The sequence below is a fragment of the Syzygium oleosum genome, unplaced genomic scaffold, assembly GCF_021117445.2.
Source record: "Syzygium oleosum isolate NSW1041296 unplaced genomic scaffold, Sole_v2.1 Sole_v2.17, whole genome shotgun sequence".
Taxonomy (NCBI): Eukaryota; Viridiplantae; Streptophyta; class Magnoliopsida; order Myrtales; family Myrtaceae; genus Syzygium; species Syzygium oleosum.
In genome coordinates this window covers 2,812,639-2,828,387 of record NW_026607501.1, presented here as the reverse complement: position 1 = coordinate 2,828,387, position 15,749 = coordinate 2,812,639, and the positions used below count along the sequence as shown (strand labels likewise).

General features: G+C 40.0%; 1 protein-coding gene, 1 long non-coding RNA gene and 1 other non-coding gene across 6 annotated transcripts; 2 read left to right on the top strand and 1 right to left on the bottom strand.

Moving 5' to 3' along the window:
• Window positions 1–1,065: 1,065 nt before the first annotated feature.
• LOC130134515 (protection of telomeres protein 1b-like) lies at window positions 1,066–6,730 on the top strand. 4 transcript variants are annotated; one of them, XM_056319346.1, is made up of 10 exons: window positions 1,072–1,200; window positions 2,071–2,207; window positions 2,426–2,615; window positions 2,710–2,774; window positions 2,941–3,029; window positions 3,719–4,000; window positions 4,081–4,157; window positions 4,738–4,796; window positions 5,484–5,636; window positions 6,301–6,730. In XM_056319346.1, the coding sequence occupies exons 1-10, from the start codon at window positions 1,077–1,079 to the stop codon at window positions 6,514–6,516; spliced, it is 1,392 nt and encodes a 463-aa protein (XP_056175321.1). In that variant the 5' UTR covers window positions 1,072–1,076; the 3' UTR covers window positions 6,517–6,730. The 4 variants fall into 4 exon arrangements, with proteins under 4 accessions (XP_056175324.1, XP_056175321.1, XP_056175323.1 ...); XM_056319348.1 differs by lacking the exon at window positions 6,301–6,730 and adding an exon at window positions 5,812–5,904; XM_056319349.1 differs by lacking the exon at window positions 2,071–2,207 and having other exon boundaries at window positions 1,066–1,200.
• On the top strand, window positions 1,308–1,406 carry LOC115663780 (small nucleolar RNA snoR113). The gene has a single exon (XR_004003490.1). It is a non-coding gene; the product is annotated as a small nucleolar RNA snoR113 (small nucleolar RNA).
• Window positions 6,731–11,704: 4,974 nt separating the features above from the next.
• On the bottom strand, window positions 11,705–14,285 carry LOC115676730 (uncharacterized). Its single transcript, XR_004005184.2, has 7 exons — window positions 14,215–14,285; window positions 13,578–14,014; window positions 13,384–13,454; window positions 13,049–13,112; window positions 12,784–12,939; window positions 12,593–12,657; window positions 11,705–12,047 (listed from the first exon to the last, which is right to left on the bottom strand). It is a non-coding gene; the product is annotated as an uncharacterized LOC115676730 (long non-coding RNA).
• Between the last annotated feature and the right edge of the window lie 1,464 nt (window positions 14,286–15,749).

Below are 15,749 nucleotides of genomic sequence, written 5' to 3'. Positions count from 1 at the left end.
TTCGCTTTCAATATAAACATCATTATCTACGTTTACATACCAAATTTGTAAATTAACCTTAGTATACCAATGGATGACGGAGGACGTCAAAGAGCAGTAGGCGTCATACGGACACCAGAGGCAATCGGCTCGGCCCAAGAGATAAATGGACGGGTTTGGACAGAAGTCTTGCATCAAAAATTCCGGCCCAAAAAGTTCTTTATACACTTTATGAGACAACACGTTAGATCCGACCTTTGGATCCAACTCCCTCCAACAGTAGCCTCTCCCAAGAGCGAAAGGGAGAAAAAAAATTACAATAGGAAACGCTTCAAAATCATAAAATTTCCTCCCTCCTTAACTAAAAAGAAAACTCAATTTCTCTTAATTTTCAACTCAAACTTTTCGTTTGATCGGAATGGAGAAAGTTGCTTCTTCCAATTTGGGATTTGCCGAGTCCTAATAAAGCACTCAAATGTAAAATACTCATCTCTCTATTGTATTAAGTTCCAATGAGCTGATTCACTAGATAAAAAGATACATTTTTATGAGTGGGACTCGTCACTTCAAACAAAATGCTAATCAGTCTCATGTTGGATCATTAGAAGGGTTAATACCATGAAAAATCTCAAATATTATACGTATGTGATAAATTTACCCATATCTAATTTTTTTTATCACAAAAAATTCAAAATTGATATACTTGTGATAAATTTACTCTTCGTTAGTTTCCATTAAATTTTACTATCAAATTGCTGAGTTGGATAACACGTAACAATTAACAGGTATACCAATTTGGGTTCTACCCTCTATTTGTCATATGCATATCAGTTTATGATTTTTCGTGATATTAATTCAATTTAACAGAAACTAATGGAGGGTACAAGTTTCTAGTTTTTTTGTGATAAAAAAATAAATTTATATCGCGGACATACTAGTTTAGGATTTTCATGACATCTAAAAAAAAACGAAATGGAAAACCTACTCCTCCTACATTTAGCAAAGCATCCACCCGCAAAATTCAAAAAGGCGGAACTTTGTGCGCCAAACCCCATTTTTAGGGTTTTATCCCAGTGGGAGTTGCAGGAGAGAGAGAGATGGAGGAGAGAGACGATTACAAGTTCCTCAAGCTGAGGGACGCCATCTCCTGCCTCAACCAAAGAGTGAACTTGGTGGGCGTCGTCCTCGAGCTGGGCCTCCCCAAGAAAAGCAAAGGCACCGGTACACATCTCCCTCTCCCCCTCTTTCGCTCTCGTCCCCGTTTCGCAGCGGTTTCTCGATCGAGAGAGAGAGAGAGAGAGAGAGAAGGTTTTGCTGTTCTTTTCCCTGGGCAATGATGACAAAAAAAGGCCGGACTTACGGCTGCTACCGCGAGGTCGGTAGTAGGTTGATGATAAAATCTCGTATAAGGTTGTCGTCTGAGCCACTTCTTCCTCTGGAATTCGCTGCTTTTTTTCGTCCTTCTCTCACCTTCCGTATAGCCTCTCTTTCTTCATTCTTTTGACCCAAAAGGCTGGGCTTGCGTGCCGCGCCACGAATGAATCTGCTCTACTTTGTTTTTGTTTTGTTTTGTTTTGCTGGGGTGGGGTGGGGTGGGGGGCAGGTGATTTAAACTCAGTTATTTTTTTATAGTTAAGACCTTGATTCAATTTGATATGGAACGGGCTTCCTTTCTTGCTCTTTATTTAACATTTTGGAAAGATGGTCTTTGAAGATGTGTCGGAGCAATTATATTACGCATTTCCCGGATGGAAATGAGGTAACGTGTCTAGTTCCGTATGTTCAGGGTGCACCCAACTCTTTTTTTTTCTTAAAAACCAAATTCTGATGGGCTTGCGAGTGTGTGATGTTCGGCTTCATATTCAAATGGTGCGCCGTGTTCAACATTGATGAGTCGATGGTGGCACCGAGACTCTTTTGAACTGGACATTACACAGAATGAAGTTCTTATATAGTTTTATTAGTTTTCTTGTCCATGCATCCTGATCAATGTGATCGTGTTATCAATCTAAACTTTCTTCTATTTCTTCACCGGAAGTTTTCCGTATTTTTCCAGGTCTTTTTATCGGACATATTCATATTTCTTTGCAGATTTCTTTATCTCGCTAAAAATAGTCGATGAATCCTATTCGGATCCTGGGATTTCAGTCAACTTCTTCGCTGAAAGTGTAGAGAAGCTTCCCGTAGTTGCCTCACCAGGAGATATAATCCTGCTCTCTCATGTTGTGGTATTTCCAACTGTTACTTGCTTCGAATGCTATTGAAATAATTGGGGAGTTAACTTAAATATCTAGCCTAGAAGTATCTTGCTTCTACGAGTCTGAGACAATGTTTTTAGCTCCTCATTCATGACATACACATAGTCTTTGAGGTTGAGTTAAAGTGGTTTTGCTGAAATTCTTTAAACCATTTTAAAGAGCGTGATCCTTTCCTTTTATTTCTGCAGATGAAAACACATGAACGCGAAGTATATGCTTTCTTCAATAAGAAATTCTCTTCATTTGCTTTATATGAGGGCATAAGTGGTGGAGACTTCATTCCTTATCAAGTTTCTGCAAGATTTCGAACTAGAGAACTGGATAAGAAGTTCATAGCAGACCTTAGAAAGTGGTTGACTGGTTTTCAGCTCAATACAGGTAATCTCCCAGCTATGTATCTTAGTTTGTTCTTTTGTGTTCATGATGATTGTTTTCTAAAAGCAGTTCTTCCAACTCTATATGTGCTTCATAGATCCAAATAATTTCCAATTCTTGAGAGAGATCAAGGAGGGTCAACGCCTGAGTCTAATTTGCAAGGTGACCAGCCTGTCCTCAACTCATTGTCATCATCAACATTTAATATGTGTAGAATGTCAGTTACAGTAATTTTGTGCCACTGCCGTAGCTTCTTGGGAAATTTCAGGGACTTGTCATTATACTGCGATTTCAAGACTGTAATTCTATTTATCTGTTTCTTCTTCAGATTCTTCACATACGCGAGGGTGCAGAAAAGGAGTGGATTATCTTTGTTTGGGATGGAACTGATGCCCCCAGTAAAAAAATTCAGACGAAGTGAGTCAACTTTGTTCATTTTTTCTTCTTACTTTTGTTGGTAAAAGTTGAAGTTTCAAAACTTGTAAACACCTTGAACTTCATAGTTCAGTGGGGTTAAATGATAGCCAAGTGCCCCGAGGAACATCATCCATAGTGGGATGCTATTCCCTTGTAGACTGTTGTGGTTTGTCTGCCAATTGTTGAAGATGAACTGTAAGCTGTAATGTTGGATTTTGTTCCCTTCCTATCTGCCATTATTGGCCATATAGTCCTTTACAATAGTTCATTGAAGTTTGACAGATCGGATTGTCATGAAACTTAGCCGTGAAATAAACAAATTAATGTTTTGATTATTGGCAATGAGGCTGAATCGAATAACGATAGCTCTGAGGTAGACATGTAAATGTGCAGTTCGGTTCAGTTTTCTATACAAACAGATAAAAATGCCAGAAAAAAATCGAGTAAAATGCTCATCATTTATATTTCTTTATGTGTTTGAACAGTTTCTTTAATTAATATGCTTGTTATTACTGATAAAGAAAGAGAGCAAACCTGTCTCGGTGATCTAGTTTCAAGGCATTTACTTTGTACATAATTGGGTAAAAGAGTGTATTTAATGACATCAATGGTTGTTGGAATCACTCATAAGATATTTGTTCTTTTTGTGCTGTTGGACCAGAGTTTTTTACATCCTTTGCGAAACACAGGATGACTGATGAGATGGACAATCCACTCCCTTTACAATTGGAAAAAGAGCCGCTGCCTAGAGACATACTCTGTACCTTTCCCTCTGTTGGGAGTGTCTTGACAGTGGTGCTGGGTGAAGGCAACAAAAATCTTGGTCTTGGTTTCTTGAAGACTGGCATGTGGTTAAACTTTCTCAACATCATCTGCGAAGTCCATGCAGGGCTTTGGCGTGGTGTCTTGATGCCCTTCACAAAACTTCGTTATGTGCCTAAGGAGGACCGCTGCGTGTTGGGGTGCCAAAGGTCAGCAAAGCAAATGGCAATTTAAAGGTTTTCTTTTGGCATGTTTGAGGTTAACTCCTCAATGACCTTGGATAATTCAGGTGTTATGAAGAACGATTGTCAGAGAAATGGGGTCGCATGCCGTGGTCTTGCTTTCCTTCACCATCGACAGTTACAGGTTTGATCTCTTTTATGTGGTCAACTGTTACTACGGCCCTGTTTTGGGATTGCAGGCATGCACTAGTCTAGCCCTCTGCTGGAGTACTGCAGCTGCTTCAGCACTCAGATTAGAATTCTGCTACACCGGTTTCAACATGTCTGCAATTATATAATCATCAATCAACTTGTCTTGTCCCTTATGGCCTGGACAAAAAAAAGAGATTTGTGGGTGTTTGGCGAGGCTTGTGCTTTTCACTTTCACCTTTTTCTTTTTAGAGAGTGAATCGTATCTAAATTGTCAAACACCTCAAATTCCTAGAGATGCCTATATTTTAACATTTAATGACCCAAAAGTTAATGACTTAAAGTCAAATCAAACAGGCCCTTAATCTTTTCCCTAAGCAAAAATATCTTTTTACTTGAGTAAATGACGGTATTGACGCCATAGACGCCATAGAGAATTGTGTAATGGTCATATTAGTTAAGATGGGTAGAACTCATTTATTTTTACTAAATGCAGGATGCTTTCTGTTTGTTTGATTCATTTTTACCTATGAGGTCTGTTCACCCATAATCTTGATGAATTTTAACTCTATCAGAGGTTGAGCATGATCACGTGCCGCTTGTTACATTAAGGGATATTCTCACCTATCCTGAGGTAAATTATGCAGTTCTATAAGTTCTGTGCTCTTGAAGAATTATGTTGCTCGTTGAAGATATTATTCTTTGAAAGCTGCCCGGAATCTTTTAAGTCACTTTGAGGTGACACCTAACCGCTATAGTCTCTGCAAATGCTGTGAGGACAAGTCAGACTCGTGAGTTAGAAATTGGGTGTTGATCTGAAGAAAAATGATTTGTAGTCTACTGATTTTTTTTTATCGTTTATCATATTCTACATAATGAGATGCTTGCTTCTAAGTGCTTCTAAGCGTGCCCTCAACCATTGATTAATTATATCCTTTTATCATGCTACCCAGTGTAATCTTGCTAAACAGTTTTCCTAGAGTGATGTAGATATCAATGCAGCACTTTTCCTGTGTTGTCACATTCTAATTCAATAGCTTCTTATGGAAACACTTCAGTTTCTCATCTCACTTACTCACAACAGATCAATTTAAAAAAAAGATCCTTGCACTTGAAGCCCCAATTGCCAATTATCTAGTTCACTTAGTATGGATGAGCAAAAAGATTTAGATCAAGTTCCATGTTAGTTTCTGCACATCTTTGGATGAGGTTTTGTTGTGGGACTTGGAAATTATTCCTCGCTTTGAAGACCTGCTTGAGACTTATTGTTATTTTGGAAAACATAAACTCGTACTAAGAAGAAGAAATTTATACTGTCCAGGTTACTGCCAAGTTTAAGTGTGTGATGCGAGTTGTGGCAGCATTTCCATGCGAAGCTGAGAACTTCCTCTCTCCTGTTGGGACATATAGGGTTAGGCTGACTATTGAAGATCCAACTGCTCGAGTACATGCATTTCTGTATGCTGAAGATGGGGTATGATAAAGAAGTGAAACAGAATTTCTTTGGTAGCCATCTATTTTGATTATCACTTTCTATTAGCAATAGTAAGTGAAAGGTTCACTGACTAGCCCGAGAAGAAAATTAAGGGTTTTATCTTCACAAGTAGGCCTCGTTATCTTTTAATCAGTCGAGGTCCCTCTTTGTGCAGAGAGCTTGACTGGAAAAAGGAAAATGTTAACTTAGGGAGAGTACAAGAGATTTCCACTCCCAGGATTGCATTTTTTTATAGGTTAATGTTGCTAGTGAGTTTTCAGAGCATTTCCTGCTACCTTCTTTTTGGCCTTTTATCCTTCTGCAATTTAGGTTTATAACTTTGACCCCAACGGCATGGCGCCTTACAAAGCAAGAATCTTTTATATGTTTGCTATCTCCTCTGGATAAAACACTAATCCTACTTGGTCAGATCCAAAAAAATGAAAATAAAAGTTTTTCAATAAAGAAGGTGAAGTAGGTATACATCAGTAGACTCCTGTTCTGGAATTGCTTGTAACCTTGGTCTTTCGCTGTTATGGAATTTTTTTTGTTTGCCCGATGACCCGGCATATTCTTAGTTCATGCTACCTGATCTTGTTCTATGAATCGGTCTAAACTCTAGGTGTATGGAACTTGAAACCATTTTCTTGTCGTTCCTTTGCAGGAAATGTTTTTCGATGGCCGTCCTTCTACTTGTGTCTTGAAGAGGAGGATGAACAAGCTACTCGGATTAAATGAAGATGACGACAGCAAGGGAACTGAGTATACGGACAGAGACCCACCCTGGGTCTTTTGTTGTCTCAAATCTTACTACCTTAATGAAAGTGATGTTTGGGGAAGCCGTCGGTATCGAATTTTCGACACTAAGCTGGTGGGTTAAGGCTCGATCTTACTCAGTATATAGTACAGTACAGTAAAGATGTAGAGATGTAAATATCTGAACCCCTTAATGCCCAGGATTAGCAGTGTCTATGTATTATACTCTTTTTGGGTTTTATTCCCCTTTCTTTCCTTCCTTTTGGGATGGACTTTCGAGTCTTCGTCGAGGCTTCATTGTTGAGGCAATGTTAATAACCAGGCGATTTCTCGATGCATCTCAAGCATTTTGTGCTTGTGCTTTTACCAACAGGTTGATTAAAAATCCTGCGACACTGGTATTAAAGTCATTCAATATCGGGTTGCCGTCATTGCAAGATGAGAAATTCTACACGTGCATTACGACAACACAAAAGCGAGGGCTCTCCCGAGAGTCGGAGGACAAAAAAAGACTCGAGATTGAGAAAATTCATCTTTTTGGAAAGATAAATACATTTTTAGTTTAAAGTTGAAGCGATTTCATAACCTGAAATCGCCAGCACTTTTAAGTTTCAAAGTACAAGGGTCAACAAAAAAGCACGTATTCTCATTATAACCCTGAAAAATGGCAGAAACTGGAAGACATTTTCTATCTTGTACTGCTGAAATTGGCACTGTGAGAATACTCTATAAATACATTTGTGTCAATCATGAAGAAGAACAAGACAACTCTTATTTCGTAAGTTTCCTCTCCCTACCTACTCTCTCTCTCTCTCTATGTTACAGTGTTCATTAAACAAAAATTGCTGCCATTAAATGAACAAAAAGGAAAACAATCAGCTATACAAACATCATGAAAAACCCCCACATGTTGCCCCCTCGAGAGTTAATGTGAACCTCATGGAAACAGGAAATGGACGCGACGACGACGGGCAGTTAATTGAGTCCAGGCACCACAGGTTCGATCGGTTGCTGTTGCCCTCCAACCACGCCAACGGCTGCAGCGGCATGCCTGCGCTGCCGCTCGCGGAGATACAAGACCGTAAGGAGACAGACAAAGAGCGTGAGTATTGTGGCGTTTCCTTCTTCCAAAATCACATTATCTACCCATTCTTCCACCTTCGGATAAGCCTCAGGCAGTGAATCAATAAAATTGACCTGAAAAGAAAACCAACAGTCATGAATTGTTCGGACTCAGATGCTCGGAAAAAGAGGAGCATTAATTAATCAGCTAGCTGTGTCTCCCTAATCAACTATCAGCACATACTAGTTCACTAGGTATGATTTTCATACCAAACTATTTTTCAAAGTTAATCAACGAGGTGATTTAAGACAAAATATATCACGGAGAGGAGGATCGACCGAAGGAGGAGGAAGATGAAGTGGAGAAGCTCATTCAGTGGGCGGTGGACGCCGCTCGTCTCGATCCTTCTCCGCCTTCGGATGACGACGATGGTCCCGACGACGACAATAACGATAGCAGCGACGACGACGACGACAGTGATGACGAGAGCGAGCAGAAGAAGAACAGGCAGAAGAGTAAATAGCGTGTAATCTCCTCACACCCCTTGTTATACTTCCGTGGCTTCACTTGAACACTCTCCCTGCACACGCTTATATTGAGGATGGCCCCCATTTGTGCGTTTAGGGTTAGATTGTGCGGAAAGTATATCACGTTCATATATCACTCCACTGCAATATGTCAGTATATCACGTTCCAGCTTTCTAAGACAAAATAAATCAGCAATATAAGCCAATCCAAGCTCATGGCTTCATTTTACATATTTATGATCACATTATGATGAGAATTACATAAACAAATCCACTTTTTATTTATTTGAGCCAAGTACATGGCCATATTTGAGTAAAACAAACCCATGAAGCCAATCCCAAAGGCAAGTACCGATGCATTAGTTTTGCAATCATCCAATGACGCTTACAGCTCATTTCAAAATTATGCATTTCCATCTATCTACATCATTAGGAGTTAATTCCACCTGAACAATATTAATCATAGACAAGAACCCTAGATGGAATTCCTTCAATCAAACCGACTGAAAGGATATATATTATCAAACAGCCAAGCTATATATCATACAGCAAAACAAATGGCATACTTTGACAGCGACCAGATCGGCATGGCTTTTACTCCACGGATTCTATTTCAATTGTATCTATAATAGCTATAATAAAAAATACCAATGATAAATCACGCCAAAGAAAACTTATGTAATTGGCTCCGTCATTCATCTCCACATATAAACTACAATCTCTTAGGTGTCGATCATATAGAAACTTGCATACAACAGTTTGATGACTCGCTCTACTTATCCAGCAATTACTGTTATCTGTAGCCTTGGCTGCTAAACACTCTCCTGGGTCGTACACATGAGCTGTTATAGAGACGAGATGAAGAAGCATACGTTGCCCTCCTAGTGAAGCAATAAAAAATATATCCTCCTATCCTACCAGATGAGCAGCATACAACTTATCAATCATCTTCTTTTGCTGCCAAACTTATCAATCATCTTGGCGAGGAAGGTAAATCAAAATATCAGTTGTAACTTCACATCAAAATAACAAGCATGTCTTACCATTGCTTGTGATATAATCAAATGACTCAAGAGCCTCGGAGGTATTCCTGTAGATGTTTGGTGATAAGACATGCACCAAGTGATTGTCAACCCATCTGTAGTTAGAACAAATTGAAGCACAATCATCAACTCTTCCCATGATATTGGAAGTTTCTAGACTTACACTATAGCTTAAGGCACACAGATGAAGCCCCATTTGATCTGGCTGATACTAAGTAAATAATTAATGCACACGATTTGGATGGCGTGCAAAAGATGTGAGATTTGCCACATCCGGATTAACAAGTAAATATTTCTTTATGGTCTACAATTGACGTGGCGGACTTCATGAGTGTAGCTGTATCGTCAACGATAACACCGTGTCATAATATAGAAAAAGGAGACTACCTCCGCCACTTTTTCTCTTCATCGTCATCATCTTCTGTGGCTAGTTTAGCTGACTTTTCAGGAAGAATTTTTTCGACCCAGCTTGTCAATGATATCTGCAGGATTCAAATTTTTCATATAAGTTATGATCATAATGGCACTCAAAAGTAACAAGGGCCTTATGGGCTGAATAACATAGAAAAATATCCTCAATGAACATAGTATTTTATAGTTTTCTCAATGTGGATTTAAAGGTAGAAAAATTCAGGAATATAGGTTGTAGCAACAAAAGGGGAACACAGAACCTGATGAGTCAACTAGCTGCTCGCCATCCACCATCAGTGTAGGAACCTTCTTGTAATCGGACCATTTTATCTCTTTCTTACTAAGTGGGTTGACTTCAACAACCTTGTAGGGGATGTCATAATAGTCCAAAAATGCTGAGATTGACAGAAAAATTGAACTAAGTAGGAAATGAAAAAGAACAGAAAAATGGAGAGAACAGGACATTGCCTGTGAGACCATCCTGATTAAATTAAACAGATAGTCACAAGAAGAAATGATTGTAACAGGTCACTTGCCAAGGAATGCACTGGATATATACTTTTTTCTATTCCACCTCACAACATACAATGATTACAGTTAAGCTACGATAGGTGAGACACTAATTCATGATTTTTAAAACCCTATAGAGGATTTGAGGGTGCCATCTATGTAACCAGAAGCCGTTATTTGGCACTAAGAGACAAAAAGGCTCTCATGTCTTCCATTTTTTCAAGCTTCCGAAGTGTTAAAAGAAGAATAGTAAGAGGCTGCATAAGAACAGAACCGACCCTTCCCATTCAAAATCAATACCAACAGGCATATTATGGAGCAGCGCCTTTAGGAGATCAAATCTGACCGAAACATATAACGAGAAATCTCCAAACAATGTTCCATTATCCAACTTTTCCATCTTTCTCACTGAAATATACAATTCGCCCACTTCCCCGACCAGTTGATTAATTCCGGACGCATCTTGCCAAGATGCGGAACAATCTCTCTCTCTCTCTCTCTCTCAAACTATCACAGGCGTAAGCACTTCAAATCCTTTGCCTGATTAAACTAATTCAGCTCAATCGAAGCTTTGAAGAAACATACAACAAAAGCACGCAACTACACCAGATCACTCAAAACGGCATATACAGAAACGTGAAATACGTAGAGATACTGGGTCCCACCTGGGATACTTTCCTGATATTGGCCTTTTTAGACAGGTCCCACAACCTCTTTGACTTACCCATATGGAGCAGGTTGGGTCAATTTGGTAATTTCGGTTGGGTGCCCACGACGACGACGGAGAAATGTGACCGTTGCGGAGATGCGATGCTACGAGGCCCAGGGCGTTTTCAAAATCTCACCATTGTCTCCGACCGAGATCCAAACCACATGTAACGCAACGAAAGATGAGATTTTGACTCCATTAATAAATTTTGTTCAGCCGATATCTATCACCATGAAGCCAAGATCTCTCTCTCTCTCTCTCTCTCTCTCTCTCTCTCTCTCTCTCTCTCTCTCTCTCTCTGTGGGTAACTGGAGAACAGAGGAGAAAGCAAGAGATAGACACGACAGTGCGCGCGTGTGTGTTGGGTGTTGCAGAGTGAAAATGGCGAAGAGAAGTTCAGAGGAGATGACGAAGGAGGAGACGTCTGCTGTGGCAGGAGAAGAAGCTCATCCCTACGCATTTCACTTTCCTAGACCTCGCAATGTCTCCTCTCCCAACTGGAGACCTCCTCAATTCCAGTTGCTTATAAAAGTTCGAAATTTCCAGCAGATTAAGAGTCATGGAAGAGAAGACAACGAAAATGCATCATTACCGAACCATCTCCATGAGCGCAAGAGTATGATCAATTAGATTATGTGAGCAACAAGGTAATGGACTTTCTCACCAGACACGGTTCGACAGAGTCAAAACCCATAACCACAACCAGCCAATTTCCCTAGAAATAACGACAAAAACAGACACAATGGAGCCCTCAGCAACGATTTCAGGCGCAGAAAAAAGTTCGACTTGGGCCATGAACAGAAACGATCAATCAGCGACGGACCATCTTTGCCCGGAACACAAAGCGAAGAGATGGTGCAACCGAGATTGGCGATCTTCACTTGCATGGTCCCATCATTGTCGAGCTCGAACAGCACTCCTTGCTTGGCCTGATCTGCCATGAAAGATTCTTCCTTTTCTTCTTCTGGGGGACAGAGAGGCAGAGGATGACAGAGGAGCGAGTCCCGAGTGGGAGAGGCAAGTGGGATTTTGAAGGCGGGGTCGAAGGAAGAAGAAACCGATTCTTTCAACCGTGAAAGATGACGTCAAAAATCGCCCAATCTTAAAATTGACTGTAGCAAATTTCGATATGTAAGAAAATTACTTTCATGAGCAATTATTATTTTCTTGACTTTTTATAGTAAGTTCCCTCCTATAAACGATTGTTATTACTTCGATGATCTCGGGGTCGGACTTCTACCACACCACGTTGATGACGGCGACGGTGCCACTGTACGCGGCGACGATCCTGACCTAAGGCTCCATCCGATGGTGGCGAATCTGCACCCCGGACCAGTGCTCTGGTTTTCATGTTCGTTCCAACCAGGCCAGAAATAGGTAAGAACTGTACGTCTGCAATAAAATTTGTATCAGCAATGAAGTTGTGAACAGAATCTATTTATTTTATTACAATCAACACAAAAACTTGGTTCAGAATTTCACAGTGAAACTTAAGCAAACAATAAAGTTGTCACAAAGAAGAAACCCGTACTTGAGCATTGCATATCAGAACCACATAACAATGACAAAGAATTTTGCAATTTCTAACAGAATCTGACGAAACCGGTCATAATGTCTGACCATCTTTGATCAGGTAGACGATACTCGAAACCCGACGTCCGTAGAGAAAATTCAATTCCTGCCTCCGATCAATTAGGACTTCCCACGAGAAGGAAGACATTAAAGTTGAAGGAAATAACACTAACAGAAATAAGATTGTGCTAGTATCAACTGGGCTAAACGGGTGCGTGGGGGCATATGCATGCGATCATGAGCATGAGCATGGAAAGAGGAGAAAAAAAGAAATCAGGTCAAGCTTACTTCCGGATTAAGCACCAAATCTTCTAGCACGTAAGCATCTAAAGTGAACAAGAAGCAGGAGAGAGATAATCGCTTACCTTTTTTAACATTGTAACCCGAAGATTTCAAGAGAGGCATCCTCTTGGATTCAATTTCATCGTACCTGGAGAATAGGCCAATGAGAGAACTCAATATTGTTAAAATACAGGATCAGCAAGCGTGCGCCTGCATCACCATATCAGCCTTTCTTTTTATTTTGTGGGGGGAATTCTGTGAGTCCATGAATCACCTTTCTTTATACCAATTGACAGTGGGGTCATCCATTTTATTTACGACTACAAGTAGCTTCGAAACACCCAAGGTTTTTTGCAAGCTGAACATGCTCACGGGTTTGACCACCTTTCTCATAACCAGTTTCGAATTCACCCTTCCGAGCAGAAATTACCTCTGTGAGAGAGAGAGAGAGAGAGAGAGAGAGAGAGAGAGAGAGAGAGAGAGATTTTTAAATAATCAACAAAACAAATGACAATGTGAAAGTGATAACACTATCTTACCAGCACGCCTATATCAGCCTGGCATGCCCCACTGATCATGTTGGGGGACATAACTTTTCTGGCCCTAAAGAACAGAGAAGCTTGATAAAAAACAGTATGAGAGAGAGAAATGAAGGGAAAATGACCATGTACAAGTAAATGCCAACGAGAATGAGAAACATTCTCTGCATGCATAGCACAAGCCTAACACAATAACGCAATCGGTCCTTCTCTGCATATTATTCACAAGAACAGGAAATTTGGCACAAGCATTTGATTAACTCTTTAACGTGTAATTAGCAGACAAACTGCAGATAATAAATTAATAACCATCGCATGGGAAACCAAGGACTTACCGGTGCATCAAGAATAGTAAATCTAGTGGTCTCCATTTCAAAATGTGCTCTTCCAACCTCAACAGTTTACCCTGCAGGAGCAGTATATTTACAAAATTCAAAACCCAACCTGGCTGAACCTTAATCCTAAGCACATCTATAACTCTTAAAAAAATAAGAGCAACTTTATGAAACCCGGACCGCTATCATGTTACCTTAACTCTTTCCTCCTCATCGGTATCCATAATATAGGCCATGTACCTGATTCAGACCACATGATCAATAAAGCATGGTTGAAAGCAATAATGTATAATGTACGAGAAAGCCTTGCTATAGAAAACAGCTCCCACAAGAAAACTGACATTCCCTATATCACACAGCTAAGGAGAGTCAACCATCTACTCATGTAAAATGTACCACTAGCTATTGAAAGAGCTAGGTGAGATACAATCACAAATCAATTATATTCATTGCGTAAAAGCAATAAAGAAACCGCATGAATGATGATTATCAGGTTCTACAATCCAACAGAAGTCTCGCCGACTTTCCCTGCTTTTATTCTTGGCTTCTTTTTCATACTTTTGTATAGTACGATCATCAACCTGACCACTTGGAAACAGTATCTTTCCTCCAGTTGTTGATTTCCCAGCATCTGCAGCCATCAAGATTTTCAACCATTAATGAGTCAACATAATCGATGAAAGACACATAAAAACAGAACTAATCAGAAGCAGGAGACGTGTAAATTCTTGCAGCATTACAACCAGCAAATGAGAACAACATTCAAATGTCAAACTCAAATGAGGTAGAAACTTAATCAAAGAGTAAGAAAGGCAATCAAAATCAACCTACCAACAAGGCCAAAGAAAACAACATTCGAATGTCGTTTCGTGTCTTCTTCCGGAACAGCTATCTCCTTACCTAACCCAAAGAGCAAGATTGACAATATAAATTATTTAAACATAAAATAATGCGGAACAAAGAAATAGGCAGTCACCTTATAGATGTGTCACATGGGCTGAAAACAGTTTGAATGCATCACACTCATGAGACAAAAGAACCTCGTGATGGCACCTTTTGGCTTAACCTGGACTGGATGGGATTTTGTAGCTACCTCCTGGCTTCCAACCTGCAGTAGGCCATCCTGACTAACCTTGAGATAGTCTTTGATTAAATTTAGAACATCAGAATCATATACGGAAAGCAGAAAATAAGCATGCATATTGCTTAAAGAATGATTCGTCAGCTAAAAATTTCTTGCTTTCTTGTTCCATGATGCGATTCTTGTTTTCTTTTTTTCTTCTTTTCTTGAATGAGAAGGTGGGTGACACATGAAGAGCGTAGGGCTTTCTCGATTTGGCAATTTATCCTCCGATTAGCTTCAAGGTGTGTCAAGGCATCTGAGCAGGGATAAAATGCACCGTTTGGAATGGGGCCCTTTTCAAGTAGTATTTCATGGACATCAGTGGGCGACCGCGAGCAATTCAGTGGTCTTGAAATTGGAAAACTTTGGCTTGGTGTCTATAATTTGGAAATGTTGACTTTTCCAAAGATGACTTTCCCGAAAGGTTTCCGGCCTCAAAATAATCACTAATATTATCATAAATCCGGCGGTGAATGGTCGTTGCCGGATGGATGAGATTCGCAATGGAGAATTCAGTACGGGAGGTTCACATGATGGTGGAGCTGGGGATAACAAGACCGAATCAACCGCCGGATTAAAAAGAAGTGGATCAATCAATCAGGAGGATGATTCTTTACGAATGAAACAAAGATATGAATGGGTTGATTTGCCTCTAGATGCAAGGCCTTTTGTTGGTTTTTATGAATAAGAAAAGCGAAGCTCATGGAGGGAGTCTCTCAGACAACAGATTAATATCCTTCTGAATCCTGTTCAGGTGATTTCACTCATAAATTTGCTAGGCATTCGTCTCAGGATGCATCTGTGCCTCTTTAACTTATCTGCTTCTCTGCTTGGGTATTGTCACTGACCAAATCATGCTGAGAATCCACAAAACTGATAATTTCTGGTACACTACCCGGGAAAGAGATTCAGTTCAGGATGATGTGCCTCTCTTTATGTGCCCATTATCTCTTATTGGGTATTGTTAATGACCAGAGCATCATTTTAACTGAAGAAAGAGAAGTTAATTGAGTGCCATTGCTTCAAGACCTGCACACCTCACCTGATGTTCTTGGTAATTCTCTGGAGAAAGCTATGGCATGTTTGACGCACCGATGCTGAACCAAAGATAAGGTGTCCCTGAATGGTTCCGTTAGTTGGATTTGTGATTGATACACTACTGTCAGCTGCATCTAGTGAAACGCAAAACCTTGTTATTAAATATGAGTAATTGGGTCTGTGAATACATGTAGAAGCTATCCAT

Bases quoted from the DNA above. Each gene is read 5' to 3' on its own strand.
- LOC130134515 (XM_056319346.1), top strand. From the start codon at position 1,077: ATGGAGGAGAGAGACGATTACAAGTTCCTCAAGCTGAGGGACGCCATC. The intron at 2,616-2,709 runs GTAATCTCCCAG...TGTGCTTCATAG, and splicing joins TGGTTTTCAGCTCAATACAG to ATCCAAATAATTTCCAATTC. The intron at 4,001-4,080 runs GTCAGCAAAGCA...TGGATAATTCAG, and splicing joins TGCGTGTTGGGGTGCCAAAG to GTGTTATGAAGAACGATTGT.